Source organism: Pogoniulus pusillus, chromosome 13 (assembly GCF_015220805.1).
Source record: "Pogoniulus pusillus isolate bPogPus1 chromosome 13, bPogPus1.pri, whole genome shotgun sequence".
NCBI lineage: Eukaryota > Metazoa > Chordata > Aves > Piciformes > Lybiidae > Pogoniulus > Pogoniulus pusillus.
In genome coordinates this window covers 16,861,350-16,879,655 of record NC_087276.1, presented here as the reverse complement: position 1 = coordinate 16,879,655, position 18,306 = coordinate 16,861,350, and the positions used below count along the sequence as shown (strand labels likewise).

The 18,306-nt window shown below is 55.3% G+C and overlaps 1 protein-coding gene across 5 annotated transcripts in view; it reads left to right on the top strand.

The window, feature by feature from the left end:
- The window catches only part of UBN1 (ubinuclein 1), a 30,259-nt gene that overhangs the window by 3,976 nt on the left and 7,977 nt on the right, over nt 1-18,306 (top strand). For 3 of the 5 annotated variants that reach the window (XR_010304503.1, XR_010304501.1, XM_064153173.1), the window contains exons 3-14: nt 812-907; nt 2,003-2,137; nt 2,913-3,016; nt 3,677-4,115; nt 5,709-5,779; nt 6,765-6,894; nt 7,100-7,218; nt 8,182-8,310; nt 9,650-9,793; nt 13,002-13,052; nt 14,357-14,399; nt 14,659-15,876. Coding sequence is in view for 1 of the 5 variants with exons in the window: in XM_064153173.1 (XP_064009243.1) it covers nt 812-907; nt 2,003-2,137; nt 2,913-3,016; nt 3,677-4,115; nt 5,709-5,779; nt 6,765-6,894; nt 7,100-7,218; nt 8,182-8,310; nt 9,650-9,793; nt 13,002-13,052; nt 14,357-14,399; nt 14,659-15,876 (2,679 nt within the window). In the remaining 4 variants the exon portion in view is untranslated. The remainder of the gene's footprint in view (nt 1-811; nt 908-2,002; nt 2,138-2,912; nt 3,017-3,676; nt 4,116-5,708; nt 5,780-6,764; nt 6,895-7,099; nt 7,219-8,181; nt 8,311-9,649; nt 9,794-13,001; nt 13,053-14,356; nt 14,400-14,658; nt 15,877-18,306) is intronic. The other 2 variants (XR_010304504.1, XR_010304505.1) reach the window with 2 other exon arrangements.

Sequence of the window (18,306 nt, the reverse complement as noted above, 5' to 3'; positions counted from 1 at the left end):
CTGCAGTTTTGGATTCCATGTGAAAAGGCTCTAGGCCTTTTCACATCATCCTGAGATCCCAGAGACTCTCATGGGAATTAACCTTGTGAGGAGAGTCTGAGGGCATTTGGGCTGTTTATTCTGGAGAAGAGCAGCCTGAGGGGGATCTCATCAATGCTGATCAATACTTCAAGGGTGGGTGTCAGGAGGATGGCAGCAGGCTTCTTTCAGTGGTGCTCAGTGACAGGACAAGGGGTAAAGGGCACAAACCTGAGTGTGAGGAGGAACTTCTGTAATTTAAGGAAGATGAAACCCTGGAGCAGGCTGCCCAGAGAGGAGGTGGATTCTTCTTCTCTGGAGATATTCAAAATCCACCTGGATGTGTCCCTGTGTGACGTTGTCCTAGGTGCTCCTGCCTTGCTTGGGGGGTTGGACTTGTGAGGAGTCTCTGTGAGGGTGACAGAGCACTGGAACAGGCTGCCCGGGGGGGTTGTGGAGTCTCTGTCTTTGGAGATATTCAAAACCCACCTGGATGTGTTCCTGTGTGACCTGCCCTAGGTGATCCTGCTCTGGCAGGAGGGTTGGACTGGATGAATTTTGGGAGATCCCTTCCAGCCCCTAACGCTCTGTGGCTGAAATCTTCTCCAGAGGTCCCTTCCAACCTCTACCATTCTGTGCTTCTGCGTGAGCACAGCTCTGGTTCTGCTGCTGCTAGGAGCTAAAAGCTCTTAGCCCCCTTTCTGTGCAGGGGCAGTGCCAGGGCCCTGTGCCAGGGCTGTCCCCATGGTGAGTGGAGGAGGAGGCTGAGGAGAGTGAATCTTGTGTTGCTCAGGGTGGGAAGAGGCGCCGGAAGGACCGCATCCAGGACCTGATCGACATGGGCTACGGCTACGACGAGTCTGACTCCTTCATCGATAACTCTGAAGCTGTGAGTCCTGCGGGGGTGGGTGTGAAATCAGCTGCCTGGGGACAGCCTGAGCTGGGTGAGAGCCAGGAGCTTGCAAGGCTGGAGAAGGAGAGCTCCTGGGGCAACCACATGGCAGGCAAGATTGGTGATGGCAGCAAACTGGGAGACTTGACTGACACCTGGAGGCTGTGCAGCTGTTCAGCAAGGCTTGGTCAGGCTGAGAGTTGGGCAGAGAGGTTTCAGCGGGGATCAGTGCAGAGTTCTGCACCTAGAAAGGAGCAACAAACTGCACCAGTACAGCTTAGGAGGTGACCTGCTGGAGAGCAGCGCTGTGGAGAAGGACCTGAGAGTGCTGGTGGGCACCAAGCTCTCCAGAAGGCCAGTAGGGTCCCGAGGGGCATTGAGAGGAGTGCAGCCAGCAGATGGAGGGAGGTTCTTCCCCCTCTCTGCTCTGCTCACACCTCACCTGGACTATTGCATTCAGCTCTGGGCATCCCAGTTCAGGAAGGACAGGGATCTGCTGGAGAGAGACCAAAGGAGGGCTACAAGGATGCTGCAGGAACTGCAGCACTGCCTGATGAGGAGAGGCTGAGGGACCTGGGGCTGCTTAGTTTGTAGAGGAGAAGGCTGAGAGAGGATCTGAACAATGTCTGTCAATAGCTGAGGGTCTGGAAGGAAGGGACAGGGACAGCCTCTGCTGCTTGTGCCCTGGCATAGGACAAGGGCAGTGGATGGAAACTGCAGCACAGGAAGTTCCACCTCAACATGAGGAAGAAGTTGTTGACTGTAAGGGTCCCAGAGCCCTGGCACAGGCTGCCCAGAGAGGTTGTGAAGTCTCCTTCTCTGGAGCCTTTCCAGCCCTGTCTGGATGTGTTCCTGTACAACCTATGCTAGATTCTGTGGTCCTGCTCTGGCAGGGATTGGACTGAAAAATCTACAGAGGTCCCTTCCAACCCTTAACATCCTGTGAGCCTGTGAGAATGGTTAGCAGGAACATCCATGGCCCTGCCTTGCTCCTGGGAGAGCACAAATCCTGCTTCATTCCCCGTGCAGCTCCACTCCAGGGTGGAATATCACAGCTCACAGCAGCAGTGAAGTGTTCTCTGTTGTTTGCAGTACGATGAGCTGGTTCCAGCTTCTCTCACAACCAAGTATGGAGGATTTTACATCAACTCAGGGACGCTGCAGTTCCGGCAGGCGTCTGAGTCTGAAGATGACTATGTGAAAGAGAAGAAGAAGAAGTGCCCCAAGGTCAGTGAGCAGCTTGCCTCTGTTCTTTCCTCTAGAGCTTGCTGGGCTTGCTCCATGAGAAATGTGTTGCAATTGGAAGCAGAGAGAGCTTTGTGACTTGGTGTGGACAGAAGTCTCCTCCTGCTCCAGTACTGGATAGTGGAGTGGATTGTGTCTGCACCACGAGGGTGGGGAGACCTTGCAGCAGGTTGCCCAAAGAGGTGGTGGAAGCTTCATCCCTGGATTTTTTTAAGGCCAGGCTGGATGTGGCTCTGGGCAGCCTGATCTAGTGGAAACCCATGGCAGGGGGGTTGGAACTGGATGATCCTTGAGATCACTTCTAACTCTGACAATTCTGTGATTCTCTGTCTGCCAAGGATGAGGCTTTACTGCCTGCTTCCTAGAGCAGAGGTGCCAGCAGCTGCTTGCCCACCCTGAAAAGTCACTTAGCATTATGGGGAATGCCAAGGATTGTTCCAGGATCCTTGTTTTCCTTATCTGAGGTGTGCTGGAGGCTCTGCTGAGAAACCAGGTTCTGCTCTCTGGTGGCAGTCTCTGCTGGAGCCAGCCCAGTTCTCGTGGTGCTGAAAAGGGGAGGCAGCGGCAGCGCCTGGGCATCTCTTCCCTATTCTGGGTGTGCTGTGAAATGATGAAGACTCTGTGTGCCAGAAGCATGGGCATAGAGGGCTGGCTTTGGGTTCATGTGTGCAGTGGCCAGAGGGCCCAGAGGCAGCCTTGCAGGAAGTGCTTTGATGGTGCTCTGGTTGTGATTTCACTTTGTGTGACCCCTCTGCAGAAGCGGAAGTTGAAAGATGGAGGTGAAAAAGTGAAGAAGAAGAAGAAAGATGATTCTTATGACAAAGAAAAGAAATCCAAGAAGTCCAAGTTCCCAAAAGCTGGGTAAGGAAAGGGAAGGAGGCAGGGTCACAGGTGGCATTTGTCAGGCCTGGTGCAGGGGAGGGAGGCTTGACTGTGTGCTGCAGAAACCCCAGGAGGCCAGGCCCTGTTACTTCCAAAGTGGGAGAACAAAAGCAGCTGGGGATCAGGGAGGGAGCAGAGCTCCACAGCCAGAGGAGTAGCAGGCAAAGCTGTCACTGGCATTGGTGTCTCTTGGAGCTGTGCTTGTGCACTGACGATGGGAACAGTTGTTGGTGAATCTGAAGAGGAGGCAAAGGAATTTGCTTTCCTGATTTTAACAGGCAAAAAACTTCCAGCTGCTGTCATGGAAGCTCTGCTTTGCCTCAGTTCCTCTGCACTGGTGCATTCCCCAGCTCTACTTGCAGGAAAAATGCAGGTAGCTAACCAGGAGCAGAACTTGCTGGAGACACTTCAAGCTCCATCGCCTCTTTGCAGTGAGGGAGCTCAGCCTCTCCTCCAGCCTGAGCAAGCAGCACAACCATGAGACCTTAAGAGACCATGGAGCATTCTTCCCAGTGTAGCTGGTCAAGGAGCTGAGACTTAGCAAGCTGCAAGCCATGGCTGAAGTTAGCTGGGGCGAAGTTATCCTTTCCTCTTAGACTCATTTCAGTTCCCTTTCCTCCTCCATCCCTTTGTTTGCAGCTTTACAGCGCTGAATGCAAGCAAGGAGAAGAAGAAGAAGAAGTACTCTGGTGCTCTGAGTGTCAAGGAGATGCTGAAGAAGTTTCAGAAGGAGAAGGATGCTCAGAGGAAAAAAGATGAAGAGCAGAAAGCAGCAGCTCCTTCACCAGCAGAGCCTCCAGTCCCGAGAGAGGCAGAGGCCATGCCTGACCCTTTGCTCTCGCTCTTTGGCCATGCCAGTGACAATGACCTGCTTCAGGCAGCCACAGCCATGGACTCCTTAACTGACCTGGACCTGGAGAGGCTCCTCAGTGAGTCCCCAGGAGGCAGTCCCTTCCCCGAGGTGGAGGATGGCAGCGATCCCGTGGGAGTGGGCTTGGAGCAGGATTTCAAGCAGCCTCCATCCCTCCCCGAGGGCCTGCCAGCCCCTCTGGAGAAACGCATCAAAGAGCTGGCCCAGGTATGGCCCTTCCTGCTGGGACAGGAGGCCTCTGTGGGTGCTGGAGGTGGGGGACAGCACTGCAGGGCTTCTCTACCTTCACCCAGGACAGACAAACAAAGGGGCTAAGTTTGAACACCATGCTCTGGCAGTGGCCTCCTAAGGCTTTAGGCCAGCTCCGAATCTCCAGGAGCTGTTCCATCTGTTCCCATGCAGAATTCCAGTATGCTGGGGGCTGGAAGGGACCTCTGGAGATCATCCACTCCAACCTCCTGCTCAGGCAGGGCACCCACAGCAGCTTGCCCAGCAGCACAGTGCCCAGCTGGCCTTGGAAGCTCTCCACACAAGGACACTCCACAGCCTCTCTGGGCAGCCTGCTCCAGGCCTCCAGCACCCTCACAACAAACAACTTTCTCCTCCTGCTCAGGTGGAACCTCCTGGGTGTTACTTTGTGCCCGTTGCCCCTTGTGCTGTCCATGGGCACCACTGACAAGAGCCTGGCTCCAGCCTCTTGCCCCCCACAGCTCCTTTATCTCTTGCTGAGCATTGCTCAGCTCCCCTCTGGGGCTGCTCTTCTGCAGGCTCTCAGTCCCAGGGCTCTCAGCCTTTGCTGTTCCCAGAGCTACTCCAGGTCCCTCAGCAGCTTTGCAGCCTGCCCTGGGCTCTCTTCAGCAGTTCTGTCTCTGAACTGGGGACCGTAAGATTGGACCCAGGACTCCAGCTGTGGCCTGACTAGGGCAGAGCAGCCCTAATGGCCTTCTCCTGGTCTCCTTTCCCACATAGGGAATCTTTCTCTCGCTGTGGTGCCTCGTGGTGAATCCCAGCTTTGTCTGTCTCCCTGCTCAGCAGACACTGACAGCCTTTGGCAGTTGTCTTCTCTTGGAATTCTTTTCCTGCTGGACATTCTTTTCCTGGGTGTGAGGTTTTGGGCAGCACTCTGTGTGCTGCAGTCATGGCTCAGGAAGCTTCCTCCTTTTTTTTTACTTCATGGTTTCCATGGTGTTGACTGGGAATGACACAGCCCCTGGGGCTGCTGCTCTTGGCTTGGTCTGGAAAGCCTGGTGAGAAGCCTCCCTGCCCCTCATTACACGTGGTGAGGATGAGCTGGCCTGTCCCAGGGGCATGCTTTACACTCCTGACTCAACAGCTCTAGTGTGAAGTTAAACCTATGCCCTACAACTGTCCCTCTCCTCAGTCCAAAGAAGCCCATGGCCACCAAGCTCCAAAGTGCCTCCACCAAGCTCTGCACCACCTGCCTGCTGCAGCTGGGCTAAAAGCTGCCCCTGTCAGCAGGCTCCTTGTGGAGTCTTCAGTGCAGGGAGTCCAATGGATTCAAGAGGAGAGTCCACAGTGGGAAGGTCTGTGGGCAGGACATGGTTTCACCAGTTCAGATGGCAGGCTTGGACTAGAGCTGAGGAGGTGTGAGAAGGAGAGGACACCACCTTCAGATGGCTGTTGACAGTGGCAGCTTTCAGGCCATCTGCAGCAGGCAGGTGGGGCAAGGCTTGGAGCTTGGTGGAATAAACCTGGTTTGTGATGTTTCTGGAGTGGTTGAAACCCTCCTTGTGCCTGTGTAGGAGCTGCTGGTGACTTGTGTTTTCTGCTGATTTCCAGGCTGCCAGAGCTGCAGACGGAGAAGGCAAACAGAGATTCTTCACTCAGGACATCAACAACATCATCCTGGAGTAAGTGGCACCAGGAGAGGAAGAGATGATTAGGCAGAGCAGTTTTGGTCAGTCTTTCACACAGGTCCTCCCCACAGAACGTGCACAGGGTAGCATGGAGGTCTCCTAGAAATGGCCTTCAGAGGAGATCTGATGTTTCACTGGGGCAGGAGAATGTTGGAAAGGACATATCCAGGCCTCCTCAGGATGATGCTTCTTGTCCATGCATTGAAATAGAGTCACTCAAGGAGTGATTCCAGCTTGATCCAGGAGCTGGAAGTCCCTCCCTGGCAGATGTCAGGCAGCTTGTTCAGGTGACAAGTGGTGTCCCTCAGGGGTCTGCATTGAGGCCAGTGCTGTTCAGTCTTTATTAATGCCATAGGCAGAGAGGTGGAGGCACCTTCAGCATGGCTGCAGATGGCCCCAAGCTGAGTGGTGTGGTTGGTAAGGCTGAAGGATGGGATGGGTGCTAGAGGGACCTGAATGGGCTGCAGAGGTGGCTGAGGAGAGCCTCAAGAGGCCAAGGTCCTGCAGCCCTTGATATCGGTCCAGGCTGGGGGTGATGAGGTTGAGAGCAGCACTGCAGGGAAGGACTTGGGGGTGCTGGTGGGGGATAAGCTGGACAGGAGCCAGCAATGGGCACTGGCAGCCCAGAAGGCAGCCTGGGACAGGCTCTCCCCACCCTCACTGTCAAACATTTCTACCTTCTCTTCACTCCCCATCTCCCTCTTGCCGTTCAAATCATCCCCCCCTTGTTCTGTCCCAACTGGCCCTGCTCATAAGTCTGTCCCCCACTTCCTTCTGCCCCCCCTGAAGCACTGCAAGGCCATCAGGAAGTCTCCTTGGAGCCTTCTCTCCAGGCCAACCAATCCCAACTCTCTCAGCCTGGCTTTGTAGAAGGGGAGCTCAGCTTGTCCTTTGTCCCTCTGCCCTGCAGCTCCCCGGGCTGTTCCCCGAGCAGGCTGGGCAGGTCCCTGCTGATTGCTCTCTGTGTCTCCTTCCTCAGCATCGAGCTGCAGACGCGGGAGCTGAGCAGCCAGGTGCGCTCCGGGGTCTATGCCCACCTGGCCGCCTTCTTCCCCTGCAGCAAGGACACTCTGCTGAAGCGTGCCCGCAAGCTTTATCTCTACGAGCAGGTGAGTGGCTGCTCGGCAGGGCCCTGCCTCCTGCTCCCCGGGGCACAGCTGCGCTCCACGGGCCGTGGCCGTGCCCTCTGCTGCGCGCAGCTCAGGCCCCCTGTCTGCCGGTGTGCGTTCACAGCTGCTCTTGCCCTGCCAGGGTTGGCTGTCTCAGCTGGAAGATGCCACCCTGGGACTTCAGTCTTTTGTGTGGTTGTTGCAGGGTGGTCGACTGAAGGAACCCCTGCAGAAGCTAAAGGAAGCCATTGGAAGGGCCATGCCGGAGCAGATGGCCAAATACCAGGAGGAATGCCAGGTTCATACTCAGGCCAAGTTTGCCAAGTAAGCTTCGTGTTTGCTCTCGTAGCTCCTCTCAGCAGGCTCCCTGGAACATTCAGGCTGCTCTCAGGAAGTTTGCCACTTATTTCTGAGTTAAAAAATTGCTGGTGGGCATTATGTGGGGGACTGGGGCCGAGGACAAGACGTCAAGGAGACCTTAACTGGAGGTTAAGGCTGCTACAGCAGCCTTCCAGTATTTGAAGGTGGCTCCAGAAGAGCTGGGGAGGGACTTTGGACAAGGGCTGGGAGTGCCAGGATGAGGGACAATGGCTTTGAGCTGGGAGAGGGGAGACTGAGAGTGGAGAGAAGGAAGAAACTCCTTGCAGTGAGGATGGGGAGAGGCTGGCAGAGGTTGCCCAGGGAGGCTGTGGATCACAAAGATCTACAAGGATGCTGCAGGGACTGGAGCACTGCCTGATGAGGAGAGGCTGAGGGAACTGGGGCTGCTTAGTCTGTAGAGGAGAAGGCTGAGAGGGGATCTGAACAATGTCTGTCGATAGCTGAGGGTCTGGAAGAAAGGGACAGGGACAGCCTCTGCTGCTTGTGCCCTGGCATAGGACAAGAGGCAATGGATGGAAACTGCAGCACAGGAAGTTGCACCTCAACATGAGGAAGAAGTTGTTGACTGTAAGGGTCCCAGAGCCCTGGCACAGGCTGCCCAGAGAGGCTGTGGAGTCTCTTTCTCTGGAGCCTCTCCAGCCCTGTCTGGATGTGTTCCTGTGTAACCTATGCTAGATTCTGTGGTCCTGCTCTGGCAGGGGTTGGACTGAAAGATCTACAGAGGTCCCTTCCAACCCTTATCATCCTGTGAGCCTGTGACTGAATCCCCATCCCCGAAGGGGTTTCCAAGAGGCAGAGATGTGGTGCTGAGGGTTGTGGCTTAGCCTCAGCCTTGGCAGAGTCAGAGACTGGAGGAGCTTAAAGGGCTTCCATGATTCTATTGTATAATCTCTGTCTCTGTTTCAGGCTGCTGGAAGAGGAGAAGGACAAGGAGCAGCAAGATCGAGTTTGCTCTGAGGATGAGGAGGGTGAAGAGAAGGGAGGGAAGTGCCCTGCAGGGCCACGGAAGAAGTTCCAGTGGAATGATGAAATCAGGTTTGCATCATTTAGATCCTTACTGAGCTTGGGCCTTGCCTCCTTCCTGTGCAGCTGGAAGTGCAGGAGCACTTTGAGGTTTACATCTTGTAGCCGGAGCAGTGTGGATCATCTGCAGGAAGGTCTGTGGCCAGCTGTGCTCTTTGTGCCAGGCCACTCTGGCATGTGGAGCCTTCTGCACGTGACAAAATGCCAGGCCAGCTCTGAGAGTGAGTTCATAAAGCTCTATGCAGGCTCCAAAAGAGAGGGGCACGTGGTGGGGAAAAGGAGTTCAACTGAACTGCTCAAATCTCACAGGCTTGGACTCTTAGAGCAGGCTCCTTGCAGCCTCCAGGCTGCTCTCAGGAAGTTTGCCACAGATTCCTGAGTCAGGAATTGCTGTTGGGCATTGAGCAGGAGGTTGGGGCTGTTCAGCTCAGAGAAGAGTTTAAGGAGACCTTAAAGCAGCCTTGCAGTGTTTGAAGGTGGCTCCAGGAGAGTTGGGGAGGGACTTTTGACAAGGGCTGGGAGTGCCAGGATGAGGGACAATGGCTTTGAGCTGGGAGAGGGGAGACTGAGAGTGGAGAGAAGGAAGAAACTCCTTGCAGTGAGGGTGGGGAGACACTGGCACAAGTTGTCCAAGGAGGTTCTTTGATCACATTCTGTGATCCACAACCTCCCTGGAGGTGTTCAAGGCCAGATTGGATGAGGCCTTGAGCAACCTGAGCTGGTGGGAGGTATCCCTGGTTGAACCTGGATGATCTTCAGTGTCCTTTCCAACCCATTCTGTGCTTAATTGGAGGTGTCCCTCCTCGTGATCTAGGTGATCTTGAAGGTCCTTTCCAACTCAAACCATTCTGTGAACCCATGAAGAGCAGATTCTGGGCGTGGAAGCAGTTAGCACTCATGGGGATTGCTGCCCCTGGCACCCTGAAGAGCAGGGCATGGGAAAAAAGGGAGAGTGAGAGAGAGTAACATGAGAACCACTCCTGTTGTCTTCTTCATCTTGGTCCACGAGAGACTGGGCTGCTGCTCCCTACATGATTCCTTTAGGTCAGAGCAAGCTTCACCTCCCGTCTTCTTGCCTCAGCATGAAGTTCTGCAGAGTGCTTCATCTCTGCCTGGGGCCCTGGCACTGCTTCACCACCTCTGCTTCTGCAGGAGGTCGAGATGGGCAGGGCTGAGGACACTTTTCTGCTGGCACTTGGCTGTGTGTGCCAGGAACCTGCCTTTTCCCTTCCTCTGCCCTGCAGAGGTAAAGCAGGGTCAGGTTTGTTAGCAGAGAGGTTCTGCAGGACTCTTTTATCCAACTGGGGCAAGGCATCCACCTAACCCTCTCTGAAATCTTCCTGTTCTTCAGGGAGCTGCTTTGCCATTTGGTGAGGATTAAGTTGGCTGGTTCTGACCTTGACAAGAATAAGGCTCAGTCTCTAGAGGATTATGTGAAGACCTTCCTTGCTGGAGAGGTGAAACCCCTTTGGCCAAAAGGCTGGATGCAGGCCAGGTGAGCAAGACCCAGGTTGTGCTGCAGGGCATTCCTTGTCCTAGGGGACATGGAAGGTCCTACTCCTGCTGCTGAGTTAGGTCAGAGTGCTCAGGGGCCTGTCCTCTGGAGGTGTGGAAATTGCCAAGGATGGGTGGGGATCAGCACAGCATCTCCAGACCTTTGTTCTGCTACTTGCTCACTCTTCATGAGGTCTTTTCTCCTCCTTATCCCATCAAAGCTGCCCTTGCTCCACTGAACTCTTTGCTTTTCACTGTGCACCTCTAAGAAGGGACTGGTTCCATCTGTCTCCCTCCTGCTCCTTAGGTGGTGGCAGGGTGCCCTTGGAGCCTTCCTTGATCTGCTTCTTTTCCAGGCTAAACCACCCCAGTTCCCTCAGTCTCTCCCTGTCTGTCTTGTGGCCCTGTTCCTCCTCAGGCACCATGGTGGCTCTGGACTGTCTCTGCCTTGTCAATCTCTTTGCTGTGGGGACTGTGGACCTGGGAGCTGCATCCAGAGGTCACCTCACCGGTGTGAAACAGAGGGGAGCAAGCACCTGAGCTGTGCTCTGGCCAATGCATGCCAGTGCCTCCTTAGCTCTCAGCCCTGGGTCATGGCCAACTTGCCCACCATGGTCACAGGTCCATTGCTCAAGGCTGCTGCACCCCTGGGCAGTGCCCAGCCCATGTTGCTGAGTGAAGTTTTGCCATTCTAGCCTCAGGACTTTGCCTTTGTCATTGTTGAGCCACACAAAGTTTGTGTTGGTCTCTTTCTCCATCATATCAGGGTTCCTGTCAGTGGCAGCCCTGCCCTCCAGCATGCTCTCCCCACTCCTTCTGCTTTCAGTTGCCCCTCAGTCTTATGGAGGGTGCAGTCTGGGCTGTCAGGCCAGTTGGAAGTGACTCTGCTGAGCAGTCTTGGCCCCTGATCTCTGGCAGTGCCAAGGTACAAGGCAGAGGTGGGGCTGCTGGCTCTTGGCTCCTCGGATCTGTTTGCCAAAGGATCCCTTTGATCACAAGGTGCAGGCACTTTGGGAAGTCTTCCTGGAGCACTCCCCAAAGGAAGCAGAGCAGAGTTTCAGGGGCCTATGCATTTGCACGAACTTGGTGTGGGTTTCTTAACCTTAGCTTGTGCCTTCCCTGCTGTTTTCCTGCTCTTCCATGCCCTCCATCAGCCATGGCACTGAGCTGGCAGGTGCAGAGAGTCACTCCCTGGCACTCTCACCAAGGTTTTGCACTACTCTTCAGTCTTCCTGCTGGGCTTCTGTTTCTTTGCATTTAAAGAGCTGAATGTGGGGGGTTGGGGGTTGATGAAGGGAGAAGGAGGTGCCAGCTCTTGAGGAATGGTGAGCATGAGCAGCAGATCACAGTTCCACTTGGAAAGGTCTCTGGCTGCCCGTTGCTGCTGCCAGTGCACCAGAAGTGCATTAAGGTGCGTGGTTGTGGTGCCCAGGAGTTGAATGAAGCCATTAGGAGGTGGCAACAGATGCCTGCTGAGTTAATGAAGGGCTCAGCAGCCTGAGGGCCTTGGCTTACCACCTTTTGTTGGAGTGAAAGGAAATGAAAATCTTTTAACTCCTAATTTGTAGGTGAAGCAGTCCTTAGACATGCAGAGGTTCCCTAAGGCTCTATGCAGGAGAGGCTTCCAGTTGGAGCTAGCTGAGCTAGCTACAGAATGACTGAATCAAACCAGTCCTCCTGGTTGCTTTCCAGTGGCTCAAGTACAAGGATTTCTTCTGCTAGGACTTGGTGGAGTTGGACTTGATGATCTTTAAGATCATCCCTGGTAAGCTCTGGTAAGACCTCACCTGGAGTACTGCATCCAGCTCTGGAGCCCTCAACACAGGAAGGACATGGACCTGGTGGAGAGAGCCCAGAGGAGGCTACCAGGATGATCAGAGGCTGGAGAACTTCTGCTGTGGGGACAGCCTGAGGTAGCTGGGGCTGTTTAGCCTGGAGAAGAGAGGGCTCCAGGGAGACCTTAGAGCAGCCTTCTAGTACCTGAGTGAGCTACAGGAGACCTGGGGTGGGACTGTTCCCAAAGGCCTGCAGGGACAGGACCAGGGCAATGGTTCAAAATGAGAGTAGAGCAGTCTGAGATTGGGTGTGAGGAACAAGTTCTGCAGCAGGAGGCTGCTGGAACACTGCAACAGGTTGCCAACCTGGAGATCCTCAAGGTGAGGCTGGACAGGGCTGTGGGCAATCTGCTCTAGTGGAGGATGTCCCTGCTGAGTGCAGGGGGTTGGGCTGGATGAGCTCTGGTGGTCCCTTCTGACCCAACCCATTCTATGATCCTTGTGGATCTCTTCTAACCTGAAATATTCTCTGATTTTTTGTGACTTAAAAACTGAGAGTTCAGAAGACAGAGCCACAGAGAAGAGGAGGAAGGGATGAGCAGCACTGGGAGAGCTGTGAACAAGCTGATGGCCAAGTCAGCTTCATTCACTGTCACCATGAGCACATGAATTTGTCTTGATGAGCAGAATATCAGCTTTGGCTCTGAATTCAGAGAGCTCCTGCCTTGAGTCAGGCTTCTCAAGTAGCATTAAGAGGTGGCTACCAAGACCTGAGGTTAAAAGAAGCTGGCTTTTGGAGAGGAGAAAGGTGACAAAAGTCTTTGTCTAGCTGCTGGGACAGCCCTGAAGGTGTATCTACAACCTTCTCATCCTGCCATCTAAGGTGGCAGCTGGTTGAGGTGAAGCAGAGTGAGAGTTTTGGTTTCCTTGGCTCAGTTTCTGGTTGTGGTTAGTTAACTGTGACAGAAGAAGTTGTGCTGGTGGAAGAAGTCTCCTCAGCTGCCCACTGGGGACATGAAGGTGACAGGGAGGACAATGTGCAAAGGCTTCTGCTCTGCACTGCTGTGTTTGAGGCAGGGGAAGGTGACCTTGCTGCTTGCAAGTCCTTGAAGAGCTGGTGGCTAAGCTGCCAGCTCTTGGCTGATCCCTGGCAGCAGTGCTACCCAGCCTGACTGACTGCCCTGCCCCTCCAGAGCCTTCTCCTCACTCCTTATCTCGCCAGCTGCCTTCGTGGCCTCCCCAGTGCCAGAGGGAACTGCCTGGAGAGGGAACTCAGGAGGAGCTTCCTGGAGAAAGGGATCAAGATTTGTTTGCTCTCTGTGATTCCAACGTCCAAGCCCCCTGCTGTCCCATGCAGCTCTTCCCTCCAGGGATGCCAGCTGCTGTGCTGGCCCTTGCTGGCTGCCCCTTCTCACTGCTCTCTTCCCTTCCCAGGACACTGTTTAAGGAGAGCAGGCTCGCACACGGACACCTCCCATCGGCCCTGTGAGTATCTTCTGGAGTAAGAGCAGCTGGCACCTGGCTGGATCCTGCAGGAGCAGCTCAGCTGCCGGCAGATGGCTCAGCACTGCTGGGAGAGGAGCTGTGGGGGGAGCACTTCCCAGCAGCAGCCTTCCAGAGGCGCTTCAGCCTTCCAGTAAGCTCAGAGAAGCCATGCTGGGAGCCAGCTGGGGTCAGGCCTCTGTGCTGGAGTAGGAGCTTGGGCCTCACTGCTTTCTGGATTCCCTCTTTCTTCTTGCCTGGTTAAAAGAGGGCCACAGTGAACCCAAGCTGGTGAAGGTGGAGGCAACAGGCTGGCAGGTGGCCAGCCCAGGAGAGCCACCAGAACCCCAGCTGGGCAGGTGCTGGAATGATAAAGGGTCTCATGGATCATGCTGGTAGTGGACTGGATGGTGCAGGGTCAGGCTGATGTCTGACAGATGGTCCTTTTCTTGGCACTGGGAGTCACCTGGTGACGGAGCACCCAGAGTGGTTCAGGTTGGTCAGGAGATCATCTCTGCCCAGGGCAAGACTCAAAGCAGTACTGCCCATCACTGGGTCTTGCTGCTCATTGGGGCAGGACCTTCTGGGGCCCAGGGGCAAAGCAAATGTAAAGAGCCTTGTGGTGAGAACAGCCACCAGGTGAAGGGCAAGATGGGTCTCAGAGAGATGACTCCAGACAGGATGGTGATCAGAGGAGGGTAAAGCAAGGAGGGGTTGCTCTAGTTGGAGGTGTCTCTGCCAAGATAACCTCTGAAGGTCCTTTCCCCACCCAGTGCAAGCTGTGAGGTGTGAGGGAGAGTAAGAAACAGAGCTTGGAGTCCTCCTTCCAGCCCTCACTCAGCACTGTGGGGGTGTCTTGGAGCAGACTGAAGGATCTCTCAGCTGTGCCCCTAGCAGATGCTTTTGCATCCTTGACTTCTTCTGGGACCCTAAAAGAAGGGTTGGAACTTTTCTCCATGGCAGCCTTGGAACTGGTATCTCTCTGGGCATTGCCCTGTCTGGATCAGCAGAGGGGTCCTCTGGTAGCTCCTCAGCCTGCTGCTGGTGCAGGCTGTGCCTGCCGAGTGCTTTCCCTGCTCTGCCACCATTTCCAGCCTCTGCTCCACTCTCTCTGTGTGGGATTTGGGGCTTCCCACAGCAGCAACTGAATGTGGTATGGTTTTGGATCCCAGCAACCTGAGGTGCTGCCTCTGTGCCCTGGCTTTTTGCACGGCCTCAGCGGATCACCGTCAGCAGCCTGCTCCCTAGCTGCTGCCTTCCCTGGGGGCCTGCAGTCAGCTCTGTTTCTTTTGTCTCACTCCAAACAGGGCAAAGAAGAAGGTTCTGGCTCCTGCCAAGGTGAAAGTGAAGGTGAGCTCTTGATCCCTGCTTCCTGTGGCTAACATAGACCAAAATCCTCTCTAACATAGACCTGAAATCCTTTCTTTGTGCCACTACAAGGCAATGGTCTGGAGAAGGAGGCAGCGCTGGGCTTGGAAAAACAGCTGGAACTGCAGCTAAACTGGGTGGCAGCATCCTGCCCTGCCTCCTCCCCTGGCCTGCCCTTGCCTCCTCTCCCTCCTCTCCTGGCCCTGCCTCTGCTCTACCTTCTCCCATGATTTCCTTGCAGGACTCTTCCTCCTCCAAGCCAGAGAAGAAGACCTCTGTGTCCATTCCCTCCGTGCACTCCAGCAGCACCTTAGCTCTGTCTGCAGAGCCCCAGGGAGCCGTCGTGGGCATCAGTGCCCAGACCAGAGAACTCTTGTCCCTTGGGACAGCCCAAGCAGCCATCAGTAGTGGCACTCCTGCCACCTTCAAGGATGACTCCTTGGATGAGGACTTAATCCGGAACCCCACTTCCTCCCTGGAAGCAGTCTCTAAGGAGCTGGCTGTGCTGAACAGCGGAGCAGCAGGCAGCCCTGACTTCACTCTTCCTGCAGCTCCAAAGGCTCCAGCAGAGAAGATCCCAACCCTTGCATCCTCAGAGGAGAAGAGGACATTTCCAAAGCCCAACCCTTCCCCTACATCATCCTCTGGTTCCCTCCAGTCTCCTCTAAACTTCCTGGCTGAGCAAGCCCTGGCCTTGGGGCAGTCTGCTCAAGACAAAAAGGCAGAGAACTCCAACTACAAGGAAGTCTCCTGCCAAGCCTCTCCCAGCAAAGCCCTTCCCGATGCACACCAATCTAAGCAGAAGCACCACAGCCTGGCCCGGCCCAGCCCCGGGGCAGCCTCGCAGCTGAAGGTCTTCCACTCGGGCAGTCAGCTCCAGAAGACTTTCACTTCCCCAGCGCCCTTTGTCAAACTGCAGCATCCCAAATCCTCCTCCTCCTCCTCCCCGCTGCCCCAGCGCTCCCTCCTGCCGCAGGTCAAGTCCTCAACCAAAGCTCAGAGCTTCCACTCCTCTGCATCTTCGGGCAGCAGCCAGAATTCCAGCAGCTCCCACAAGAGCCCGGGCTCAGCCTCGGCGGCTCTCAGCTACGCAGGGAAGCACTCGAGCGGCTCTGGCTCTTCAGGACAGGCTTACAAATCCCCCTTTGTGGCTGGCTCCCTCTCCAAGCACGGGGCTTCTTCCAGCAGCAACTCAGCTGGAGCTTCTGCCAGCCACGGCTGCTCCCCTGGCAGCCTGCTGCCCACCGTGCAGCCTCCCTCCTCGGGCCAGCCCTCCAGCCGCCCCTCTTCCAGCTCCTCGCTGAAGAAGACTCCAGTTTCACAGAAGCTGACTCTGGTGGCACCTCCCGGAGGTTCCAATGGAGATTCCAGTGGGGGCACTCAAGGGGTGGCCAAGTTGCTGACCTCCTCCCTAAAGCCAGCTGTTGTTAGCAGCGCTGCCTCTTCTACCTCTGTGCCGGTAAGCAGCGGGGTGCTGGCCCAGCCTGCACAGTGGGTAAGGGGTGGTGCCAGGGCCAGCTCCTGACTCCTTCAGAACTGCCCATGAAGTAAGGGCTGCTAGAACATTGTCCTCACATTCTTCATTGACTCTCTGGATCTTGGGTCAGGCAGTCCTGGTCTTTGCCATGGGTTCCTGCTCCAGGATTCAAGCTCTCATTGGCAACTGAAAGCCAAGCCCCTGCTATGGCACCTGCCAGCCCTGGGGGGCTTGATGCTTCCCGCCCTGGCTTTATGGCTTATGGCCACAGTAGAGTTCTTGTTTGGGACAGGAGGAAGGTCAGGGAGGCAAGTTAGTAGGAGAGCCAAAAAGCAGTGCCTAAACTGAGCGCAGCCTGGCCTGAATCGGCAATGCTGTGGGCAGCAGGAGCAGGGCAGGAATTGTGCCCCTGTGCTCAGCATTGCTCAGGCCACACCTTGAAGCCTGGGTTCAGTTTTGTTCCCCTCACTCCAAGAAGGAAGTTGAGGAGCTGGAGCAGGACCAGAGAACGGCAAGAAAGCTGGGGAAGGGTCTGGAGAAGAGGACTGGGGAGGAGCAGCTGAGGGAGCTGGGGGTGTTGAGGCTGGAGAAGTGGAGGCTGAGGGCAGAGCTCATTGCTCTCTACAGCTCCCTGAGAGGAGGCTGCAGCCAGCTGGGGGCTGGGCTCTGTTCCCAAAGAGAAGTGACAGAAGAAGAGGAAATGGCCTCAGATTGCCCCAGGAGAGGTTCAGGTTGGACATGAGAAGAAATTTCTTCCCTGGAAAGGTTCTCAAGCCCTGGCCCAGGTTGCCCAGGAAGGTGGTTGAATGCCCACGCCTGGAGGTGTTTCTAAGAGGCAGAGCTGTGGTGCTGAGGGCCATGGCTCAGCCCTAGCCTGGGTAGAATTAGAGAGAGGTTGGCCTGGATGAGCTTGAAGGGCTTTGCCAACTGCAGTGGTTCTGTGGTTGCAGGATTCCACCAATCAATAAGATCCATTACCCCTTTTTTTCCACAACTAACCTCTAGAACAAGTACCCCCTGGTCAGGGGCAGGAAGGTGCAGATGACAGCCCACTTTGCATTGGTAGTTATCTCTGACCCCCTTCCTCTTGCTCCCAGTTCCTTCCAGTAACCCCCTGAGGTGATGTTTGGAGCCCAGCTGAGGGACACAGCATGGAATCGAGAGTCTGGGTCTGCTGGGCTGTGTCAGCTCAGGGAGGCCTCCTGGGTGGACTGCTGTCACTCATTCAGTATCTGTCATGGTCTAAGGGCTTTGATTTTCATCTGGAGTCAGAAAAGAGCCCTTCTAATGCTCTGCTGGTGGTGGCTGCTCACGAGATCATGGAACTGTTGAAGCTGGAAGAGGTCTTTGAGGTCATCAGGTCAGACTGCAGAGTGGATTGAGAGCAGCCCTGAAGAAAGAACCTTCGGGGGTCCAGGGGGACCTCAGAGCTGCCTGCCAGTGCCTGAAGGGGTCCTGCAGGAAGGCTGCAGAGGACTTTTGCTGAGGGTGTCTGAGCCAGGCCAAGGGGAATGGTTTGGAGCTGAGGCAGAGCAGGGTTAGAGTGGAGCTGGGGAGGAAGTTGTTGAGTGTGAGGGTGCTGAGAGTCTGGCACAGCCTCCCTAGAGGTGTTGAAGACCAGACTGGATGAGGCCTTGAGCAGCCAGGTCTAATTGAGGGATGTTCCTGCACTTCACTAATCAGCTGCCATGCAGAGATCTCAGATGACATTCACAGATCCAAGGCTGCACCAAACTTTGGTGCCTGGGGTGGTCAGCAGTGGTGTGGTGACTAACACGAGGAGGAAGCATCCTCCTTGGAGCTCCCAGGCAGTGTGGGAGCTTCTCCTTGTCTGAGTGGAGGCACACTTCCAGAGTAAGGAATGACAGAAGCAAATCCAGTGCGTTCAAGCTGAAGAGTCCAGCATCTGGATGGCAGATGTCCTTAGAACCTCCAGATGGCCTCAAGAGTTGGCAGCTCCTGGGTGCTTCTTACAAGGAGGAATTCATAGATTTGCAGAATGGGTTGGAAGGGACCTTCAAGATCATCCAGTGCCAACCCAGGGACACCTCCCACCAGCCCACATTGCTCAAGGCCTCATCCATTCTGGCCTTCAACACCTCCAGAGAGGTTGCCTTGCTGGGCAACCTGCTCCAGTCTTTCCCCACCCTCACTGCAAACAGTTTCTCCCTAACCCCAACTCAGTCTCCCCTCTCCCAGCTCAAAGCCATTGTCTTTCATCCTGGCACTCCCAGCCCTTGTCAGAAGTCCCTTCCCAGCTCTCCTGCAACCCTTTCAGGTACTAGAAGGCTGCTCTGAGATCTCCCAGGAGCCTTCTCTTCTCCAGGCTCAACAGCCCCGGCTCCTGCAGCTTGTCCCCACAGCAAAGGTTCCCCAGCCTCTGGTCATCCTCATGGCCTCCTCTGGCCCCTC